This window comes from Seriola aureovittata, chromosome 4 (assembly GCF_021018895.1).
Source record: "Seriola aureovittata isolate HTS-2021-v1 ecotype China chromosome 4, ASM2101889v1, whole genome shotgun sequence".
In the NCBI taxonomy this organism is placed as follows: domain Eukaryota; kingdom Metazoa; phylum Chordata; class Actinopteri; order Carangiformes; family Carangidae; genus Seriola; species Seriola aureovittata.
In genome coordinates, this window is record NC_079367.1 from 23191635 (window position 1) to 23215357 (window position 23723).

Here is a 23723-nt window from a genome sequence, read left to right on the forward strand (position 1 = left end):
ATCAAAAAGCATCATAGTATTTTAAGGCATAAACAGTCATAAAAACATCATAGTATGATAAGGAATAAAAGGACATAGTATAGTAAGGCATAAAAATGCCAAAAAACCTTATAGTTTAGTAATGCATGAAATTACAAAAAAACGTCACATTATTTTAAGGCATAAAAACGTCACAATATGGTAAGGGATAAAACAACACAGTAAGGTAAGCCCTAAAAATGTCAAAAAAGATCACAGTACAATATGGCAGAAAAATGTCAAAAAACATAGTATTTTGAGGCATAAACAGTCATAAAACTGTCATAGTATGTTAAAGAATCAACTCACATAGTATAGTGAAGCATAAAAATGCCAAAAAACGTCATAGTTTAGTATGGCACAAAAATATCAAAAAAACATCATAGTATGATAAGGACTAAAACGACATAGTATAGTAAGGCATAAAAATGCCAAAAAACATCACAGTACAATATGGCATAAAACGTCAAAAAAAAATCATAGTATTTTGAGGCATAAACGGTCATAAAACGTCACAATATGGTAAGGGATAAAACAACACAGTAAGGTAAGCCCTAAAAATGTCAAAAAAACGTCAAAAAAACATAGTATTTTGAGGCATAAACAGTCATAAAACTGTCATAGTATGTTAAAGAATCAACTCACATAGTATAGTGAAGCATAAAAATGCCAAAAAACGTCATAGTTTAGTAAGGCATAAAAATGCCAAAAAACATCACAGTACAATATGGCATAAAACGTCAAAAAAAATCATAGTATTTTGAGGCATAAACGGTCATAAAACGTCATAGTATAGTATGGCACAAAAATATCAAAAAGCATCATAGTATTATATGGCATAAAATGTCGAAAAAACAGTGTTTTAAGGCATAAACAGTCATTAAAAACATCATAGTATGATAAGGAATGAAAGTACATAGTATACTATGACATTTTTTGATATTTTTATGCCTTAGTACACTAATGAAATTTGTATGCCATACTATACTGTGAGGTGTTTTGAGGTTATGCCTTAGTATACTATGACATTTTTTGATGTTTTTATGCCTTAGAACACTAATGACATTTTTATACCTTATACCATGACTTTTTATGCCTCAGGATACTATGTTCTTTGACGTGTTCATGCCTCACTATGACGTTTTTGACATATTTCTACCTTACGAAACCATGACTTTTTATCCCTTACTATTCTATTCAACATTTTTATGTCTTACTATACTATGAAATTTTCATGCCTTAGTACACTAATGACATTTTTATGCCATACTATACTGTGAGGTTATGCCTTAGTATATTATGACGTTTTTATACCTCATACCATGACTTTTTATTGATGTTTTTATGCCTCAATATACTGCACAATAAGGTAAGGAGTTTTACTATGACGTTTTTATGCCATACTATACTATGTTTTTGATCTTTTTCTACCTTACTAAACCTTGACTTTTTGTGCCTTAGTACAATAATGAAATTTTTATGCCTTACTATAATGTGAAGTTTTTTGAGGTTATGCCTTAGTATACCATGACATTTTTATGCCTTACTTTACTATATCATGACTTTTTATTGATGTTTTTATGCCTCACTATACTGTGGTGTTTTTTTATGTTTTTAGGCTTACTACACAAAACTCTATTTTGTGATTTCATGGTAGTACAGTGGTTAGAACTGCTGCCTTACTATGAATAGGTTCTGGGTTCGAATCCTCGGCATGGAGCCTTTCTGTAAGGAGTTTTACTATATTATGACTTAATGCCTCACTATACATTGACGTCTTTTGGCCGTACTATTCTCTGACATTTTGATACCTCACTATACTATGACGTTTTTCTACCTTACTAAACCATGACTTTTTATGCCTTAGTACACTAAGGCTATTTTTGTGCCATACTATTATGGATTGAACGATTAACAGTGGTAATAATCATCATTTTCTGATTGCCAGCATCGTTATGTTTTTTTAACCAATAACAAAAAATATTTCTGAGTAAACGAGTTAATGCATTACATTTTAAAAGGGGAGGGGTTAAACATCTTATTTGTTGATGGTAATATTAAATTAAAGAGTATATTTAGGTTGCCAGGTGAATCAGTTCACAGGTAAGAGCAGCACCGAAATCAAACAGTTAATTCCAGTCAGGCTCTTTGCAGCCTGTGCATACAGCTGATAATCCCTAATATACACTCAGTTGTCAGTTTATTAGCTAAAACTAATCTAGTCTTATACAACAGTCCTGCAGTAAATCATCACAGTTGCTATGGAGGATGTAGTGTGTGTAGCTGTATTACATTATACAGAAATGCTTCTGTTATTTAGCCTACTTTCACTAATATAAATGGGGAGGACAAAATAATAGAAACGCCTGAAAGCCATGGTGAGTGTCCTTATACAGCAGTAGTTTTTATGTTGGCATATCGGCTCCAAATATCAGATATCAGTCATCTTGATTACTGATAATCGGAATCAGTTCTGAAAAAACCTTATCAGTCAATCCCTAGTGTAAACTAAGCATCATGATAAATTTCACATCACGGGCTAAAAATATGAATTTATGTACGACATGCTATTTAACATTTGTTCCATCACTTAACAAATCACTTAAGTGAAATATTTTAAGAACCCCTTGATTCAGTCATAGTCTCTTTCCCACAGTAGGTTGACATTAGGTAACACTAGTGAGCCGTGCTGTGTAACACCATTTACAGACGGGCATTCTGCTGCAGCTCTGTTCATTGTGCTTGAGCATTTAAGCCCTTGGGGTGTAGTAGTATAAGACGACCCTGTGAAATCAGCTGCTTTTCCTACATACCAGTCAGCCGTGGACACAAGGGCAAAGGGTTTTCAGAAAAACACTAGGACTCAATGGGGTATTTCAGTTGTCAGAGAAACGCGGTAATTTACTGTCACAGCCCCTGATGACCTACTACGCTTGTTTCATTCACCACAATGGGCATTTTAACAAAATGTTCATATACATGTAAATAATCTCTTTTTTTTTCCTACATTTTACTAAGTGCGTTTGTTTGCTGAAATTGGGATTTCATGTAATTTTTTCATGGTGTTTTTTTCTCTTCAGGACTTTGATCACAGGCATGGCCTCTGGCAGTATTGTGGCATTTAATATCGATTTCAACCGGTGGCACTATGAGCATCAAAACAGGTACTGAGGCAAGAGATCCACGCAGCAGAAGCCAAGTGTAGAAGGTTAAGAGAACACTTACCAACCAGTGACTGGACAGTGCTGCTGAAGACCCACACTGCATAGAGGAGATCCAGTGGACTGGAGAACATCAGCATGGTGTAGCTAATAAAGAACAACGGGTGCGCCCACATGTTCATCTGGCCCCTTGTTCAGGTGAACTTGTTGCCAATTGTCTGTTGCCGAACATTTTGTGTTGGTTTTCATGTCTTACCTGAGCACCAGCAGAAGCAATTCCACAACTGAGTGAAGCAGGTGTGTTGTTCTGGACAAGGAGAGACTGAGATCAACTTAAGTTAACACAATTACACAGTTAAGTTTAAAACAGACTTAATGTAAGCTTTGAAGTTCCTGTTTCAAACTGTGAAAATGCAAAACAAAACGAATCCTCTGTTAAGAGCATTTATACAACATTTGTATGACAGATACATATCTCAACTGGAACACTTTTATAGGAAAAAAGCTAACCTGTAAATATGGACAGTGTAAAGTGTTTCTTTCCTGTAAAGGTTGAGATAAAGATCTAAATGCTGTTAGACTAGCCACCATGTTAACATTTCAATCATGTGAACCATGTATAGATGTCCAAAATGTCTTCATTGCACACAGATATTAGTTGGTTAGTAATATACGTATATGACCATTGTTTGCTCATTGTTATTTACAGTGGTCAAAATGTATGTGTATGTGAAAAGACAAAATGTTCATTGCTAATTTGTTGTGTTTAAATGTCTATATGGAAGAAAAGTCAAATTCAGTGTGAGCTTAGTCCTTTGTGAAGTATTTGTTTTTTTTTTATTATGTCAAAGAGGATAATTGTGATATTTCCATACTTACTTTAAAATGAGGACTATTTTGTTTATTAATGGCAAAGAAATAAAATTACTGACTGTAAGATCTTGAAATGATACAAGTGGGACATTTGTAACAGCAGTTATCAAGCTTTTCTTTTGTCATTTCAGTTTCTTACAAAAAACGTGCAGACGATCAAATAATGGATTTGTTGGATAGTTTCACGACTGTTAACGTCTTTGTGGTAAAGATTCGAGACATTTTGTAAAAAGAAAGTGTCATTTTTAAGACGTTCTACAATTGTTGGAACTGAAAACAGTAATACTCAAATTTTCTGTTTGTCTATTTTTGCGCAAAATGTTTGCTCCTTCATTTTAAAATCGGTGAAATCATGAACACAGGTTCATTCTGTAACACCATGCATTGGTAAGAACTATTATCACTTGCAGAAAAGGTCTAAGGAAGGTTTTCAGCTGCGTGACAATAAATTATCTAATGATGAACAGGCGAGTGTTCCAAAAGTGACTATGGTCTATTTTTGGTAATATGAAAGCAATTGTGTCTGCATTTAATTGCTGAAATGAGAAGTCGGTCACTGAGCTGACAATTTAAAATGAACAAAAATATGCAAATGGTTTTGACTTTGGATTTTGATTTTCTAGTGGTGCTACAAGACACCACCCTACCCAAAGCTGAAGTTTGCATGCTAAGAGCCTCTGAAGGCATTGGGTTCACTTTGCTTTCCTGTGAAATCATTTAGTATTGTGAATTTACATTTGTTTGACAAAAAAAAAAAAATTTAGTTAATGTTGGCATTAAGCTGTGCATTTTTATTTTATGTAACATTTTAAGATATGTTATGATTAATTTTGCACACATTTTGGAAAAGGTAAGATATGTTTGAAGCTTATTTGATTATATCAAAATTAATAACTAAATTCAACTGCTATCATTTTTTTGTTTTTAATAAAACTGAATAAATATCGGTCTCAGGAGTAATTCTTGTTGAGATTTTACTCATGTAGGAGTTTAAACTGCATCTGAAGGATTCACACAGGTATTAATGCATTCCAATTAAAGTGTGTATAACTATAGCTCAGTAAATGAATGATATAAATGAATAACTGAAGGTGGAACTTTACTGGAGACATACGTTCAGTGTTTGGTTATACTGCCATCTGCTGTCTGGATTTGTTGCAATAAAGAACAGTTATCCAGCAACTCATGGAGATAAACTGCTGACCCAGATTAATTAAATCTTTTTTATTTCCAGGTTAAGTTTCTTTGCAGAGTACATTGGTGGAAGTTTGCTTTGAACTATATTTTTTTTTTTCTAATGAATTGAAAAGAAGTGTATAACCATTTTTTTCCTTATGCAGGTTTTATAATGTTCTTACATTAATGGAATATGGATGAATATAATACAGCATTCACATTCTCCATCTGCTTCCACATTACAGTGACATTCCCAGTTGTCTTTGAGTACCATTTTGTCAAACTGTATACAAACATGACATGTTTTTTCAGATGATGAAAATCATACACCGTCTTGAAAACAAACAATCCCAAAAAGTTGCTGTAACAACTTTCTTTCTTTGTGCTTTATGGTTCACCCCCTTCAGGTCAAAAACTAAGAAGCCCTTTAACAACAAAGTGAGTGGTGGGATATTACATTTCTGTTAAAATACGTATATACAAGTTAACTCAACTGTAGTATGAATGGCTATAGTCTGCCTTAACTGAACTGCATTCATCAAGACAGCATGAACAATGACAACAGAAATGGTTTCATATCTGACAGGCGTATATCGAATAGTAAAAGACCAGAACAACTGAGTTAGGATGCATATTATCAGACATGCAGGTTACAGAAGCGGACATTCACATCCATGAATATTTTGTCTCTGATGAACCAGTGTATGAAGTGGTCTTGGTTATGTTGTTTGATCCGATTATTTAAAAAAGTTCAACAAAATTTCTGTATGAACAAATATTAAAATAATGGATTTTACTGGAAGCACTGCTGTTTACCAACATTTAACTTGTTTCTTATCTGTGTGTGAAAAACAATCCCGATGTTCCACAAGAGTTAACTGCCCCCTGTGATAGAGAAATGCGTCAGTTGGATACCAATAATACCAGCAACAGATCCATTCTCACTTACTCCAGCATGTGAAGGACAAATTTGATAGTGTGCTCATTGGGCAGTACACCTAATTGCACTTCAATCCACATGTGCCAAGGCAAGGTTTTACACATGCACTTACTACCAGCTACACAGCACTAAGATTCATCTGCACCATCACCAAATTACAACCACACTCTCACAGACATGTAACAAAGCTACTGCTTAAATAATCATCCTCAAGCACACAGGTAAGCTGGACCATCAACAGTCAAACATAAGTGCCCTCAATTCTCTACGAGCCAAGCTACTGGGTGGCAGGACAATACTAATCCTACAAAAGATCTGTTCAGTACAGATAATGCTTATGGTACAATAATAGCAGCATGTCCTCTTAAAATTCTCTTAAACAGTGCCTAAGGTTTATATACCAGAACCTCAAGTACCACAGCAAAGTAACCTAAATGTTACACTGTACAACAGAGAGGTGACTGTTACTATTAATGCTGTTTTGTGAGGGTTATTATCAAACAATCATTTGTGTTTAAGTCCATACAGTAAATTATATGCACCAAACTTGTCATATCACAAAGTTATGTAATTTAATATTTAGAAGCTAAAGGTTTCAATGTCTTGCATTTACACCCTCCATTAAAAAGCAAAGTGCTTCATGAAGCACGCCATCTTTCCTGCAGTGTACAATATAAACCAGTAGAGGGCCCTAGTGTACTACAATGAACCAGTGCTTGCTGTGTAGAAATAAGGCTTATACAGTTTGGTGGCTTTTTTTTTTTTTTTTTTAAGAAAGAAAAGGGAAACTATATTAAAGATTGTTGCATGCTCTTATTGTGTATTCTTTGATCCAGAGACTAACTGCCCCTTTATCTGATCAGTGTATTTTGGACTTGAAATAAAAGTACTATGACAGGAAAAAAAAAATAGGTACAGGTAAATATGCAGTCTGTGAATGTCCAAGTCAGCAGACTGAATCCAATGTTGGGTTGTTCCGTTTTGCACTCAACCCTCTGAAGGGATGGACGGTGCTGTGCCCTCAGGAAGGCTGCTAGAACGGAGAGATGGGTGAACGGACAGTGTCAACCGAACTTGGGGAATGATCTTCAGACTCAGAGTTGAAGTCAACAGGGAAGATGCCAGGGTTGGCACTGTGGGAGGCGCTGGCACCAACACTGCGTGGGAGGTTGGGTGCAGACTTCACATCCTGGTAGCGTCTTCGTCGGAAAACTTGCTTCTCTTTATCAAGTGGCGTGGTCTGAGAGAGGGTGACACAGCAGCAACTGTTAGGTTCTCCACAAGACCACAGAGATGAGGAGGGGAATCCACGCAACCACCAGAGGCACTTGTTAAAATATAGTTCAGCCAATGGTAGCATGCAGTTGTATCAGAAAAACTGCATTTGCCTCACAACCTCCTCTCCTTAAAAGGTTTAAGTTCTTGTGACAGAGGATGTTTAACTTCATCTTATGACACTACAAACAAGTGCAGAGCTCATCTGTGTGTCAGTGGCACCACTTAGCACTTAATGCTAAATGCATTTAGATCATGAAACAAAATCCAGTTGCTCAATGCGTCACATGGACCCTCAAACACATGTAGCATTAAGATGCATAGCTTCTCTATGCAGATTAAGTAAATAGCAAGTAAACAGCACGACCAGGCGAGAGGAAACAGCCACAGCACTAGTGAGATGAAATAACGTGATAAAGTGATGAATCTGATGAGGTAAATTAGGGCGAGCCGTTAAAAGGGCACCATTGATGGGCAATGGGTCAAATCCTTTGGGGGGGGGGATGGGAAATGGAGACTGCCAGCACTTTGCCATGGAAGCACTGCATATTAGGCACTATGCTGTGTCATACCTTATCCAGTACAATCCTGGATGCTGGTAGTGGTCCAAAGACCCTGACCTCTGGATGGTAAAGTCCTGGTCCGGCTGAGCAGAGAGAGATGAGTGCAACTCAGCGCATCACCTTGAACTCAAAGAATCACTGACCTGATTAACATTAAGACGCACAACTCTGTTATAACTGCTGGTATGACAAGGAAAAAACTGGAAGAGACGTGTCATGTCACTGTTAACCGAAGTTCTGTGAAATGTCAGAAATATTTCCATTTGGCTACTGACAACTGAGTGCAGGGCTTAACTGCAAAGTAAATAAAAATGCTAGACACGAGAAATGCAGAGGAATTCAACCGACACCCCCCCCCCCCCCCCCCCATCCTCTCCCCATCAATGGCAAATAGTAAAAACTAGGCATTATCTGACTTCCAGAATAAGTTTTTCATCTTTCTGCCAATTGTACAAATCCAGCTCAACTTTAGAACTACTCAAGAAATCACATCTACTGAAACCAAGTCATTGTAGGCCAACTTTGTTATTTATAAGATCTCCTAACAACAGTGCTGACAGTCCATCTGAAACAGGATGAGAGGCCAGAGCACACACAGGAAGAACTTGCAGCAAGAAGCAGATGGATGAACGGATGTGTACACAGAATAAACCAGAGAAGTTGCCAAGGTATTAATTCCAAAAAAAAAAAAAAAAAAAAAAGGTAATGGATTTATTTGCTGCTTTGCAAAACTTCAACTTAAAACAAATGAATCTGAATGAAATCCAAAGAATAAAGACAGAACATTTTTGCACACTTCAGGAGTTAGGCAAGCGCATATGGGGAACACTGATTCAAAATTCAAAGCTATAGGTTTTTCAATTTTGAATGACATTCAAAGCATCATCGCTAAAGCTGATTCATAAAAAAGTCAAAATTGAATCTACTGATGGAGAACTGCATGCAGTGTCATTTTGTGGAGAGGTATATATATCAATGCTTACTGTAATGACTGACACTCCCGCTGTGGTGTTGTTGAGCCGAGGCCCGGTGTTAAAGTGCTTCTTGATCTTCCCAGCCACAGGCAACTGGTGTTCCTTCTCTGACGCACCGTCAGCCTGGAAAATACAAAGAACAAAGCTTTAGCAACTCCACCTGCTGTATCACACTGCATACTGCTTCTTAGCAGCAGTCGAATGTACAAGAGTGATTCTGGTGAAAGGACTAAACACTGAACTTACATTGACCCAGGGGTGATCGAGCACCTGTACAGCTGTGTATCTCTGATCCACCTCTACCTGCAGCATCTCAGTGATTAGAGCCTAAAGAAAGGCATGTTATTGAGTCATAGGCACCTAGTAAAATAATGTAGTTTGAGAAACCACAGCAACAGATCACTGCTCAATTTGAAACTCCAGAGTCTATCCCAGAGATAGCAGATCAGGAGAGCACTTCTAGACACAAACCTTGGCAGTGTCAGACACATTGTCCCAGTATGGTGCAGGGAAGTCCAGCTGGCCCCTCAAAATCTGTTCAAAGAGAGCCTCCTGATCCTCACCACTGCTGCTGAAATGACAAGTATTTCATAAAACTAGGTTCCACATAATTGTCTTTAATGTGATGGCATACCATGGGCATTTTGACCAATGTGATTTAGACAAATTAAACAGATGTATTATGTTTTAATCACATCAATATCAAAGAAAGCCTCCTGATAGCACATACCCACGGAAAGGAGGAAAGCCACACAGCAGTATGTAAGAGATGACACCAGCTGCCCAAATGTCAACCTTGAGGCCATATCTGTAATTGAAGGGGAAGGTATCAGGTATCAGAGAGACTAAACAAACCTGCAATTAGCAATAGCACACAAATATTACTGCAGCAGCTGTTAAGGGAGATTTTGAACATTGTTCTTTCACAACAAATGTCCTAATATTCATGAAGCTGATGATGTAACTCCTCTGACTCACCCTGCCTCAGCAACGATTTCTGGTGCTACGTAGGTGGGTGTGCCACACACAGTATAGAGGGGCCCATTGACAACAGTAGCCAAGCCAAAGTCACCTAGTTTCAGAGATTTACTACCATCATGGTGCTCATAGACCTGTGTAATACACACAATGAGAGTTGGTGAGCAAAAAGATCAACAGAAATTATTTCTTGGCTGCGGCAAAGATTCTATTGAGTTTGATGTGGTAAGAAAATTAAATAACACTGAGCACAAAAGGAATATCACTCAAATTCATCATTTTTGCTTAAATCATAATATGAAAATACATAACAAAGAGCAACATTAAAACAAAATAACTGCAGTTGTGAATGAGTTAACTTTGAGGTAGGTATCTTGTTTTGGTCTCATTCTTTTGCAGCCGTGTCTTGTGCTTCTAAAACTAGATTTTAGAGTTTACAGGTGGGATGTGTTAGAACTGTGAATGCCAAATGACCACAGTGGGATAATGATATATATGAAGTATATACCTTGTGGAGTTGTGGAGAGTAATTTAATTTCACAATTTTCTAAATTTCAGTCATTGCATGCCCTAATGTTAGTTGTAAGCTTGTACATATGAACTTTGGATAAAAGTGACAAGGAACGGGCAAGAGGATTAATAAAGTACTGGACCCATGAGGAGTGAGGGAGTGTCAGTACAGAATCTTTGTAGTGTCATACTTACCAACAGGTTTTCAGGTTTTATGTCTCTGTGGACAATATTGAGGCTGTGCAGGTACTTGATGGCACTTGCCAGATTGAACAGCATACAGCTCGCGTCTCGTTCTGTGTATTTGTTAGAAGACGTGATTGCATCAAAGAGATCACCCCCCTGGAGAAAGAGTATTTGGGATGTGAAAGAGTAACAGTTGCTAGTTTTCAGCAATTTTAAAAGGCTGATGCAGCCCTGGTGGGTTTAGGGAATTTCACATGAACTCTTTATCTGTTAACAGGGATAAAGAAAAAAAAAAAAAAAAAAAAAAAAAAACAAGAATATGGACAGAATACCACATGTCACAATAAGCCCCAAAATACAAATGTGGCATTTCGGAATGAAATTTCTTTGCGAGAATCAACCAACATGCAGTACCTTCACTAACTCCATTACAAGATAGAGCTCATTATGGGTGTCCATTTCTTCGATTAAAAGTACGATATTGGGATGTTTCACACGGCGAAGGATTGACACTTCACTCTGGATCATGTGCTCCTGGTAAATAAAGGAAATGTATTCACAGAAAATACATAAACACTGTATAGTGAAAATATATATACACATACATATCAGCGGAATGTGAGTGGGGAGCCTCCTTCACGGTCATTTCAGAGCAAATATGAAGGAACTATTTCCAGAAAGATTTTACAAATTTTGAATGATAGTTGAAATCATTTGGATACTCGTTAACACTACTTAAATAAGCTTATCTGGCAATACTGTCAAAACAGGAAAAAGGAAGAAAGAAAATTAAGATCAAGGATTTTAGCCCCAGAAGAGAGAGCACCATCTACTGACCAATGAAGAAAATAAAGAAAACGAATGAGCATCCACAACAGTGCTCCATCAATATTACATACAAAAAAAAACAAAAAAAAACTTGAGAACTTGAGTGAATGAACAGTAAATTATCCCAAACTTAGTGGTTTGATAATCTTGTGAAAGATGAAGTCAACAGATGTGCAGACAGCCCACCTTTCCCCTGCATTTATCTTTGCTGATGATCTTCAGGGCGTACTCTCTTCCAGTGGATTTCTCCACACACTCCCGGACCACAGCAAAGTTTCCATCCCCTAAAGTTCTCCCCACTTTGTACCTCTCTGCTATGGGGGCAGGGACAGAAGGGTAGTCATCCATAAGCTCAGCTGTAGAGCAAAATAAAAGAAGACCTGTAATATAAAAGGTATATTGTAAGTAGCAGCCAAAACTTTATTTGCCAAAAGTCTTTTTCCGGTATATCTATGCTTTATAAAAAATGTCTTACCTTCACTGCCGGGCCCATCTCCTTCATCCATCGAGCTGCAAACCTTGGTTGAGGCTAAAGAGAGTGAAGAGCCACTGTGCTGAGATCCCTGGAACGACAGACAGCCATTGAGTGAGAATGAAAGACACACTGATGTACTTGTCTTACACAAACTTCAGAGAAGGCAAAGCTTGTAAAAATGTGATTACAGCCAGCTTTTACAAAGCCTATTTGTTCCACTCTGCCAGCCTTGAGTATGCAGTTTGAGATTAGATAAAAATAAATCCAGCGTGGTGAAACATTATAACCTTTTCACCAGCAGACTGGCATATGGTTCAAGATGACAGAGAGAAAGTAATATCCTCCACTCCATGGCCACAATACCAACCCAAGCCAGCGTTTTGATTAATTAATGATGGCATCACTGATAACTGTTTGTCAATCCATAGTTGACTGTGCTATTCAGTCTCAGAACTTGCCTGCCTCAGAGCTTGTCCTCCCCAGATCTATGATAATCATAGTGAAAATGTGAAGCTGGAATACAGGCAGGTTTCATTCAAAAGCTAGCTGTAATACATGTACAAACACAGCCTGTGTTGATGTTTGGCTGGGGTTTTTTTTTCCCTGAACTCAGAAACATGTTGTATATAAAGCTGATATTTATATCTACACACCTGTGTACACAGATCTGTGATCACTCATGCCATCTTTTTGAGATCTATCAGATATCTCTAGCAGTATTTCCACTCACATTACTGATAAACAAAAACAAACAGAAAGGCCAGTGATGTATAGCTGGTGGAGGCTCACACATCTTGCTAGGCAATATTCTGATAGTTATTAAATTTATTCCCATCAATAAGCTACAACATATCTGTTTAATTCCACATCACTATAATACTTTTAAATATTATTAATTGATGAAAAGAATTGTCAAACTCCTTAACAAAGCATCTCTGGTATGATATGAATTTAAGAACTTATTTATTTATTTATTGGTACATCAATTTTTATTACCTGTCTTCTTCTGAGGCTAGCTGGACTAGTTGGAGAGGGGCTGGGAGACTTTCCAGATCGAGGTGTGGACAGTTGACTGCCTGCAGTGCCATTAGCTGTCGGTATAGCAGAAATCGAGACAAAATCAGTATCAAGATGAAATACTGCAGAATAAATATAAATGTGTTTTTTATGCATAGTGTACATGTATACATATATTCCTATAAGAAAATATACTGAAACTTTCAACCCTAACCTGAACCATCACATCTAAATACCTACCCCCAACCCTTACCCTAACCTTAATCTTAAAACCAAGTCTTAACCCTCAAACAGCCTTTTACAGCATGTCAGAAAGTGAGAAATGGACAAAATGTCCCCACATTCCAAAAGTGTCCTCACTCCCAAGGTCTAAAACTCCAACTTTTCCTTGAAGATAGCCATACAAAGTACACATACACACAGCCTCACCAGAACCAGTGGATGAGGGAGACTTGCTTCTGCGGGACATCCCACCACTTCTTGGAGAAGAGCGACCTTGCACGGAGGGGAGCCGGCCATATGATGCAGACTTTGCCACCCTGCATTCTGCAAAGAAGGACAAAATGTATGACAAAATGGCAACATTTTTCCTCCTCCACGTCATATCACAAGTGGCAACAACATCTCATACTGTATATTAGTAGTGCTAAAATGTAGATACAAATGAAAGTACACTAACCAGTTTCATCCAGGTTGAAGTCATCCTGATAACGGAACTTCTCTGGGCCACAGGCAAAGAATATGTCATCTTCCCCAAAAAAGTCCTGAAGGCAGGAGATCTGGTAAAGATGGAGATGTTTCTGTCAGTTTTAGTAAAAAAAACTAGTTTGATATGTAAGTAATCCTGTAAATAATATTTCATTCCAAAGAGTACTGCTATAACAACAACAACAACAACAACAACAACAACAAAGCAACATAAGTATAGATATTTTTCAGTCAGTGCACAGACCTGCACACTGACAAAGTCTGCTGCTGCACTCCCTAGTCAGTTTGGATTGCTTTCAGACTCAGAATGGAACATCTTGCAAGAGATTGAGTAACATTTCAGTGTTTGAAGGCAGTGACTTAAACCCACAGAAACACCTCAGAGAGTCTTATAGTTTTCAGACTGCAAATTACCATGGCAACAATGACATTCATATAAAATACTGAATGAAATGTGCGAGTTCACACACAGATGTGCAAACACCATTAGGCTGGCGATCACTTCAAAGAAAAATAAAAAAAAATAAAAAATTGCAAATATACATTACAGTGATTTGACTTAATCTGTAATTACCAATAGATTATGACGTATATATAAGTGCTATACATTCACATGCCAAAGACCTTAAACTAAGATTTTTTTATTCTAATTCAAATGAGACATTGCAGCAATGATTAAGATAATGTGTCATATTTGTGCATAAAAAGGATACAGTACAGATTATTCTATAATATAGAACACATATGGTATACACAGTACTAAATATTCTATGTCAGAGGCATATATTTTTTTTAAAAATCAACAACTTACTTTAACACAGTCTTACCATCACTCATCATATTTGGGAAAATCTCATATCTAAATTATATGAATGTAAGTACAGCTATACAGATACAGCAACATTCAGGCCATCTCTGTGTAAGAGAAAGTATTTCCTTTAGTTTCATTTAAAGCACTCACACTGAAATTGCATATTCAAAAGTGCCAAAGTACAAAGGAAAAATTAATGCTACTGTGTGTACAGCATGTGAATAATGGAATTAACATTTCTTTCTACTGGTGTATCAGCCTAGCTGCAGATGAAAATGTCTCTAGGGTAACAACTAAGAAAAGACGAGCTTCTTTTAAACCTTGATTTTATTCAGTACAGTCTGTGACAATAACGTCTGCTGGTCATTAAATTCTTTCCAACCCTAGTGGGAGATTAAGTTAATTGCCCTCTATTGTCCAGGGCCATTCAATATAAAAATCATGTTAAAACATGTTTTTAACACCATCATCCATTAAAGGAGCCATTCATGTCAAGAGTGTCACGTGAGTGTGTTGAGGGCATTTTCACAATTTACTAGATCCTTTAGCCCAGATCTGATGTGTGATGGCATATAAAGTATTAGAAACATCAAGGTATTATAACCCAAATCCACAAAATAAGATTAAAATCTGAAACTGTTACATGCTAAGAGGTTAGATTTTACCTTAAGCCAGAGGATGGCTTTGATGAACTTTCATTAAAACAACATGGTTACCACATATCCTTTTATCTCAATAAGAGAGAAATGTAAATGATAATCATTTTCACTTTTCTACAGAAGAAAATGGGATGGCTCAGTTGATGCATCTGCAGCTCTCATTAATACAGAAGCCCATTTCAGTGGATGTAGTCATAAATAAATGAAGATGCTGATGGAGTCCTGACCTTCTCCTCAAAAGGCTTATTGATGCGCTTAACTACAGCAGTGTGCCCGCGAACAGAGAGCACCTGTTTTCATTTCCTCTACAGAGGAGTGAGGGGTGAACTCAGCAAAACCTCTATCAACAAAATATGATCCCATACTGATATTAGTTAAGTGGACATTTGTTTTGTCTTGAGTTTAGTGTTAAATCATAGCAAATCTGAAGTGCTAAAGGTTGCTATTGATTAAAAACTATGCAAGATTATCACCTAAAACCTCATGGTTGTGTTTTTAAAATGTAGTTGAACACAATATGGTTTAGAAAACTGAAATCTGAAAACAAAATCAAGACTGCCATTAGCAAACATCTAATGTGTGTATACATTATTAATTGTCTCATTAAGAAGCATGCAGAGCTCAGCAGGAGTTTAATAACATGGCTTCAGTGCTGAGACATGGAGCAAAGGCCAGGTAAGAAAGTCAACAATCTATAAAGCCCACTGCTCCCTCATCATATGGGGTGTGGCTACTAAATAATGAGACTGCACTTATGCAAGTCGAACCAGCATAATAATAATAATAATAATATTATTATTAATAATAATAATAACTTTGTTTTCAAAAAGTGCTATATAAAGTTAAAGTGCTTTATGATAAAATCAGATAATGCAAGTAAATAAAAAGAGAATACTATTACCAAGTTTGCTTGCCTGAGATCTCCAGGCAGGGAGTTCAGCTCAGCTGAGGTCCCTGAACATCAAAGCCCTGGGCTTTAGTCACAAGTCAAGATTTTGGTACTGCTAGTAGGGCCCTGCTGGAGGATTGCTGGCAGCAATAAGACTCACAGATATAAAAAAATCACTGAAAGACAATTTAGTCAAATAACACCTAGATTTAGAGGCCTCTTAAAGATTATAATTTGATAAGGCATCCAGACAAGGAGAGATTGTTAATGGTATTTGATCTAGTGTCAATGGGGTAATTGTAATCACCTCTGATTTGGAGTCATTCAACTGCAGAAAACTTTTGGACATTCATTTTGTACTTTCAGCCAGGCAGGACAAAGTACAAGAAACATCAGTGGTACCAGGCTGTACTAGGACATATAGTTGGGTGTCAAAATTAGTCTCTTAGCATTAGAAGAAACTTACCCTTTAAAACTGCCAATAATTAAGAAAATACAGGTGTGTAGTTTCAATATTCATTATTCAAAATATTGAAATGTTGGATTATCCACCAAACAAAAGGATAGATGTTTCAGTAACCTGCAGCAAAACCACCTCCTAACACCCAAAGGTCATTCAGCCATGAAATCTTAAAATAAACATTGAGCACAGAGGGGGGCTTAACATGGCCTTTTTCTCTGCATACGCCCCAGTCTGATGGCCCCTGCCCCCAACCCCTCCCCCAAAACAGTGAGAGATCCCAAAGGGAGGACAGCTGCACAGTGGTTGCCAAGGAGACCAGACAGAATCACAGCTGAGTTTTGTGACGATGAGAGGGACACGGCTACTTTAATATCCACTGTCAGATCCTATCTGAAGCACTGAACAGTACAAACGGCAGACAACAGAACAATGTCACCATCAGTCTAGGCAAGATGGAATAACCTTCCAAAGAAGGCTTCAGACCTTCTGTGGATGTCTGCACTATAACTCCCACTCTCAGCTTTAAAACCACTGAACAAAAATGACCAAAAGTTTAACTTCATTTAAACAATAAGTAAATCTGACATGAAAGAAGTGACATTATTCCACAATAGGATCATGGTGTTAGATTTAGATGGTAGATGATAACTGCTGAAGGGCAAAAGCCATTAACACAGTGTCCAATTTGAGAGTGTCAAAATATGGTTTGCTTCATGTAAGATCTTAACTCTCTATTAACTCTTAACTTTTTAATTTAATAAGAGCCACTCCTTTACTTTTAAATTGTATTCATCATAAATATAAGAAAATAGGAAACTTTAAATTCATGATGGAATAGCACAACTAGGGCAATCACAAATGTGTTTCATTTATATTGATTATTTTTGCCTGCTGGCTCTGTGACACAGCAGCTCCATCAGTCCTACCATCCCCCTGGAACATACACACACCTTATGGTCCTTGAGCATCCTGTGCAAATATTGATCGTCAGGGTATTTTGATTTCTGCAAGCTTAAGCGTTGTTCCAGTTGCTTCAGTCCAAAGAAAACACAATGGGAGGTGTGTATACTATAGAAGCTAATCAATCTTAGCCATGGTAAAGACCATAGATTACACAAAAGACACAAACTGAGGTGGAGCAGGTGGCGCTCTCCAGGGTGCTGAATCTCCCCTTTGAAGTGGAAGACTGAACACAGCATCCAGTAACTCAACATGCCAGAGAAACATGACTCATCTTCACATGTAATTTTCAACTGGTTCTAGTTGCATTTTGCAGGAGTTGCCCTTATGTACTTGAGAGCATATAGTAATGCAGTAGTAATTTGTTTTCAGGAATCAAGGGTCAGTTACTTGCTATAATCTACTTGTTTTCCATACACTACTGCATGTGCGCATGCTTAGAAAAAAATGTCCAGCAGAAAGAGGAGAGGATGTAAAACGGTGTATTTATAGACATACACATGATCCAAGAAACAAATTAGGTCTGCTGTAGAAATCTGTTACATAACTGCAGTTGCAAAGACAAATATGAGTAATAGCTTCCTTAATAAGTGCAAATCAGCACCTACCATAATGCTGACATCCATAAGGACACACCACAACCCAAGCACACTTTAAAACACATATAAGCCCACACATATTCTACCAATCCTAATCATAATGTTCTAGTCTTGAGTTACTAGGCTATATATAGCCCTTAGTAGTTGTAACAATGACTTTCACAATCAGAAAAAAAGTGTTCAAAAAGACTCTCTTGCTGATATGAAAATCTATCAGCATATCATGCAATAAAATTTAGAATAGTGCCTAACAAGAAATGCTGAGTAAACATTGCAAGATCATAAATTAATGCAAAACCCAATAGTGTCTTACTAACATGGCTCACCATACTCATTTGGCATGCTGTGAAGTTCCTGCAGTATGTTAATTCAAGTATAACGCTAACTTTAGCTCAAGCATAATTAGTAGCCCCTCTGTGCAAAAAGAGGATAACAGAGAAAATGTCCTTCCATGCAGTGGGAAACTGGGCAAATCACTGTTCTGTGTTTAACAGCCAAGTCACAGCAGTAGGTGAGAGGAAAGCCAGACAGCCTCCCCATCTCCTTCTTTGTCCCCTCTAGTTACAGTGAGAAGTTTCAAAAAAGAAGGACTTACGAATGATATTCTTTCAATACCAAAAAAAGGTAAATAATTATAATAGTATATTTTTACATTAAATAGCAAATATAAAGAAAGAATGTTAGTCACACCAAAGGAAAGTTTGTCTTTCTATCTTCTTTGAATGCCATCTCTGTCAGATATCTAAAGCAAAGGCTTACTTTTAAATGAAAACTGCTTAACTGCAGGAGAATATAATGTGATCATAATTTAAAAATCAATATATGAAACAGAACTGATTTTCTAAGAAGGCAATGAGCCACTATGCACCTGCACAGAGATGACATCTGGAGTAACATCTGTAGTATGAGCAGAGACCAGCAGAGATTCATTGTGGGCACATGCAGGCCAAACCAAAAATAAAAATTGCAGAATCAAGGTCAACATGAGGAAATAACTGGAAAACATAAGTTAGACTCTGCTCTCTGGCACAAAGGGCACCCTAAATCTCATAACAACTTCCATTCTGCATCTAATTCCGAAAGCACAAATGAGTTGTTTATCACATCTACTGATACATAATTTTACCATGGAGGATTAAGCCTCCGCTTTCATATATTGATGTCAAGCCAGGCTTTGTCCTCGGGTGGCTGTTGACATCTATTTCAACAAGAAGTGTTGGACCCTGCTGATACAGAGATGTTAGTGGTGTGCATAATACAATTACAGTGCAGAACCACATCCATTACAGTGGGGATTGGAATGCCATGGGCTAAGTCTCCTCAGACCTACTCAGTCATGTAAATACTCTTTGCTCTATCCCATACATAACAGCAGGATTGCATCAGGCCATGGCATGCTTCCTTTCCTCAAAAGGGCCTCATCCACAGGGTGCCTCCGTTTCTCTATAGCTTTCTCTCCACTACTTGGATAATGTTTTATTGATAATTTTCATCTGAGGTTTACAAAGTGCAGCCCCTAACTATTAACTTGGTTGTGTCCATTTGGTAAGTTAAACCTGACTCTCATGAAAGAGCACCATTACAGAGTGACTCAGCAGTAGGGAGGGTTCACAGTCATCAAGCAGAACCACCCACTAAGCAGATTGACCAATAGAATCATGAGTCCAAAATAAATGTGAATAAACAAGAAATCCCAAAAATAATCTGCCCATTGCTTTTGTAGAAGAAGAATCAAGAGTAATGTGACTGCATATAAAACAAACTTTCTAGAATGAATTGTTTCAACAGTCAGCCAATGTCTGTGTTCCTGGACCAAATGCACAAGCAGGTCATTTACCAAAGGTTAAACACCCATGAAACCAGGTCCTTTGATGCCAATGGATGCTTATTTGGCCATCTGGAGTCACAACATGACAAGATGTACAAAAAGCAGAAAATAGAGCACAGAGCTGAACTACCAAGAAGATAATACAACTGTTTATTATTAGGAAGCATAGATGACTAAACTGAAGAAACAATGGAAGCAGCAAATGCTTCAGTCACACAGTTTACAGGACATCTACCTTTGATCTGTTGCAATGTCATGTCCATTTAATGCTTCACTAAATCCATATTCTTAAAATTCAGAGGATTTGAGAGGCAGATTTGTTTGTTAGGGTAAAAATCCAACTGTTCCCTCTACATAATACTAAAGAATAGGTCCTACCCTGGGATTATAGCCCAGCCATGTGCTCCATCTTGCTGTCATGTGTATAATAAGGCTGACAGACCAAGCACTGCATCTATGAGCCCTCTCACACTACACCTACAGTCCTGACATCACTACTGCACTGCTCTGCCGCAGAGGCTGTTCCTTAGCAACCAGCTCAGGAAACCATGTCACCATAGAAACCATGAGGAGAAAAAAAAAAAAAAGAAAAAAAGAAGAAATTTCTGATAAGGATACTAAGACGGAGTGCAGGTGATAGAGTTTATAAATATGTTTAGTTATATAGAGATGCTTATTTCTGTGGGATGATTTGTAACTTAATTGCTCTGTCAATTCTATTTGCAGTTGCAACATAAGTGTTGTCCATCCATATCAGCTCATAAAGAAAAGCCGGCAATATCCACAATAAAGTCATTAACATAACATATGGCTACAATGTGGTGTGAAATGAGCCACATTTAAAAAGAATTATAACATCAGCATAAGTAAATAATGAGTACTGTCCGTAGAGTTCATTTCAATGCCCATTTGTCTGGTACAAGCTCACTAAGTGAATATCCATTTAATAGTGTGCCACTGTTGGTAGGAATATGAGATGGAGTCCTAGAAACCTATTTCTCGTAATACATTTAGCAAATACTCCCAGTTGACTTTGAACCTTCTGGGCTGTCTAACTCTTTGGGTAAGGAGCAATTCTCAGAGACATGAATAAAGAACCGAACAAACCGACTCTAATGTCAGAGGCAAAGTTAGCTTTCTTCTAAACTGAGCCTGCTTTGACTACAAATGTGTACCAAGTCTGCCTCAGGTACAACATGCTGAGCTAAACTCCCTGTGTGAGAGAGAGTACCACCTCTGGGAAGACAGAATGTAGAAGGAGTTTTTAAACCATAATAGCAAAATACCCATCAACACAGCCAAATCTGTAGGTACTGCACACAGCTAAGCTATGAACAAATACACAAAGATTATGCTAGTCTCCTTTCACTTCTATCCAGCAAAAGCATACTTCCTGTATCCCCACTTGTGAGCAACTAATGTACTAGTGGTGGAGAAAAAGGCACAGGATAATGGCACTCTCTCAGGTATAGAACACTTAAGGTTGTCCTAGCTGCTTTGTTTTATGACTTCACAGGCAAACATTCAGTCACAGTGCATGTATGGCAATGAGGTAAATTTTTTTCAAAAATGATTGATTGATTATGTCAGCTGCAAATGTGCAACCAGCTTCACCAACTGCAAGCATAACCAACAGCTTTATTACATCAGATTTAACCAAATATAGACAGAGAATTTCACTTGTACAACTTATACCTGTGTATACCTGTATAAACTGTGTTTCCTCTATTTGTGCTCTGGGTGGCATAGTTGTGTGTACTATGTATCTAGTATGATGCATGTGTAATGCTTCCTCTATGAGTGAAGGGTGCACTGAAACCCATGCACAGAGGATGCGCAAATGTCAATGTGACATTGCAAAATTAAGTAGATTTTTTTAATATCAAATATTTCTTAATTATATTCTATACATTATATCATATATTTTTATGCGTAAACAACTTATGTTAAAGCTATGAACCTTAATTCGGGGTGTACTGTTGCATAATGCACACATCTGTCGTCACATTCACCATAATGTATGTGTTCTTATTTTCTTTAAGTTTACAATTTTCCTAGGCCTGTTGTCCATTGAAAAAAAATGTTGGTGTTGTTGAACTTCAAAATTATAGGGAGGAAAAAAAAAAAAAAAAAAACTTTTTGGTTTTAACTTAGACTAGTAAAGTCAATGGCTTTTTTGAATGATCTCTAATTTGTGCCCCACTTAAAAATGTTTTTAATATTAGAAGTCTGACAAATAAGCTAACAGATGTAAGCTTCAGAGAAAGTCCTAAGAATGATAACTTAACACCTACCATCTTGCCGTCAACAGTGAATAGCCTTTTGACGACTCCTGAGTCCAGCTTAATGGCATCTGTGATGTCAGTCATGACTTGCTCAAAGGAGTGTGCAGTCTTCTTGTTGAGCAAGACCCGTACGGCCTTGCGAGGCTTTACTCCACTGCGGACAATGGTTACCAGTTTGGGCTTAATGAAGTCCTTGCTCTCTCTAGTTTCTGGGAAACCAGCCTTTGCACTACCAAGGGAAGAAGGGTCGCGGACAGACACAGCAGTCCTAGCACCAACCGCCCAGTTGGGATTTACATTCTTTGTGTATTCCAGTTTCTTGTAGGGCTCTATGGATGCACAAACATAGCTCTCTCCTGCAGAAAAATCAACACATTAGCAGATTACCCACTTGCTCACCAACAACAGCTAAGATTAAAGCAAAGATCACAGGACAGTGCAATACAGGTTACTTCTGCTGTACAATAATGAGGAAGTCATGCATTTTGTTTTGACCTGCATCTGCTGTTGAGTTACCTGATCTCACATTACTCAATATAAACTAAATCTGGGGCAAACTTACAAACATTCAGGAACACTGCTCACCTTCCACCAGCTGGTCCATGTTGGTGATCTTCGTCATCCCATCAATGGTATATATGGTCCGCACCCCTTGGGGCAAATTGACATTATCTGACAGAGATCTGGTGAGGTCAGCCAGGAGTGCTTCTATAGACCTAAATCTCTCCTGAGAAATGGCATAAACAATCCCTTTGAAGTAGCGGTCCCCATTGCGGTAGAAACGAATCTTCTTGGCCTTCTTTTCTGAGCTCAGTGCTTGCAGTGTCCTGGTTCTGTATAGGCTGCAGTGAGCACTGTGAGTGGGACTGGGGAGCCCATTCCCTCTCGAACCCCTTCGGGTGTATCTCTGAGCCTTGTCCCGCTCATCAAAGTGCTCCAGCTCCATGACTGTTCAGTAATATTGCAACCTAAATAATACAAAGAAAATGCTCACCATGTGAATAAGCTCTTTAACTTGAACCTATATAATGCATTAGAGCAGCCTAGCTGCTTACACTCCTGATACAAGCATTGAGGCTGCTACTGCTGCTAATACACACATTAGGAAGTAACATGTCACACCCATTTCATGCTGGTGTGTCTAAATTAAACCTTAATAGCAATGAAATTCACATCCATTTGCAGTGGGTAATACAACATCAACATAAAAACCTGTTTAGGGATCTTAGCTGAAAGCCTATTGTAATAGGTAAACCATAAAAACATACTATATCAGGAAAACAGGATAGAACATATGGGTTTTCTTATTTTGGTGCAATCTCTTACCTTTGAGGTGAGGACAGATGCAATCAAACGTGTGTCTGCAAGTGCAACTTGTCTCAATGAATCATTTATTCATTTGATGCCTTGGATGAACCATGCGTCCCTTTGTTGCCCCTGTGATGGTGCTCTGCCTGTCTGCCTGTCGTGTGTCTAAGCTGCTGTGTGCTCACATGTAGAGAGGAGGCAGGGCTGTAGTCGGTGTCCTCCACCCTCCCTTACTCCTC

The 23723-nt window shown here is 37.8% G+C and overlaps 2 protein-coding genes across 11 annotated transcripts in view; one reads left to right on the forward strand and one right to left on the reverse strand.

Moving 5' to 3' along the window:
• Positions 1 to 4998, forward strand: part of LOC130167891 (neurobeachin-like) — a 218580-nt gene extending 213582 nt beyond the window's left edge. For all 9 annotated transcript variants that reach the window (XM_056374417.1, XM_056374418.1, XM_056374421.1 and 6 more), the window contains one exon: positions 3099 to 4998. In XM_056374417.1, the coding sequence (XP_056230392.1) occupies positions 3099 to 3189 (91 nt within the window). In that variant the 3' untranslated portion in view covers positions 3190 to 4998. The remainder of the gene's footprint in view (positions 1 to 3098) is intronic.
• Positions 4999 to 5261: 263 nt separating this feature from the next.
• On the reverse strand, positions 5262 to 23660 carry LOC130167892 (serine/threonine-protein kinase DCLK1-like). Of its 2 annotated transcripts, none has more exons than XM_056374427.1 (16): positions 23503 to 23660; positions 22762 to 23144; positions 22186 to 22532; positions 13654 to 13753; positions 13404 to 13520; positions 12954 to 13048; positions 11958 to 12045; positions 11669 to 11862; positions 11069 to 11188; positions 10664 to 10810; positions 9959 to 10092; positions 9711 to 9788; positions 9452 to 9548; positions 9227 to 9307; positions 8990 to 9103; positions 5262 to 7408 (listed from the first exon to the last, which is right to left on the reverse strand). In XM_056374427.1, the coding sequence occupies exons 2-16, from the start codon at positions 23120 to 23122 to the stop codon at positions 7202 to 7204; spliced, it is 2280 nt and encodes a 759-aa protein (XP_056230402.1). In that variant the 5' UTR covers positions 23123 to 23144; positions 23503 to 23660; the 3' UTR covers positions 5262 to 7201. The 2 variants fall into 2 exon arrangements, with proteins under 2 accessions (XP_056230402.1, XP_056230401.1); XM_056374426.1 differs by having other exon boundaries at positions 9452 to 9551.
• Positions 23661 to 23723: the final 63 nt, after the last annotated feature.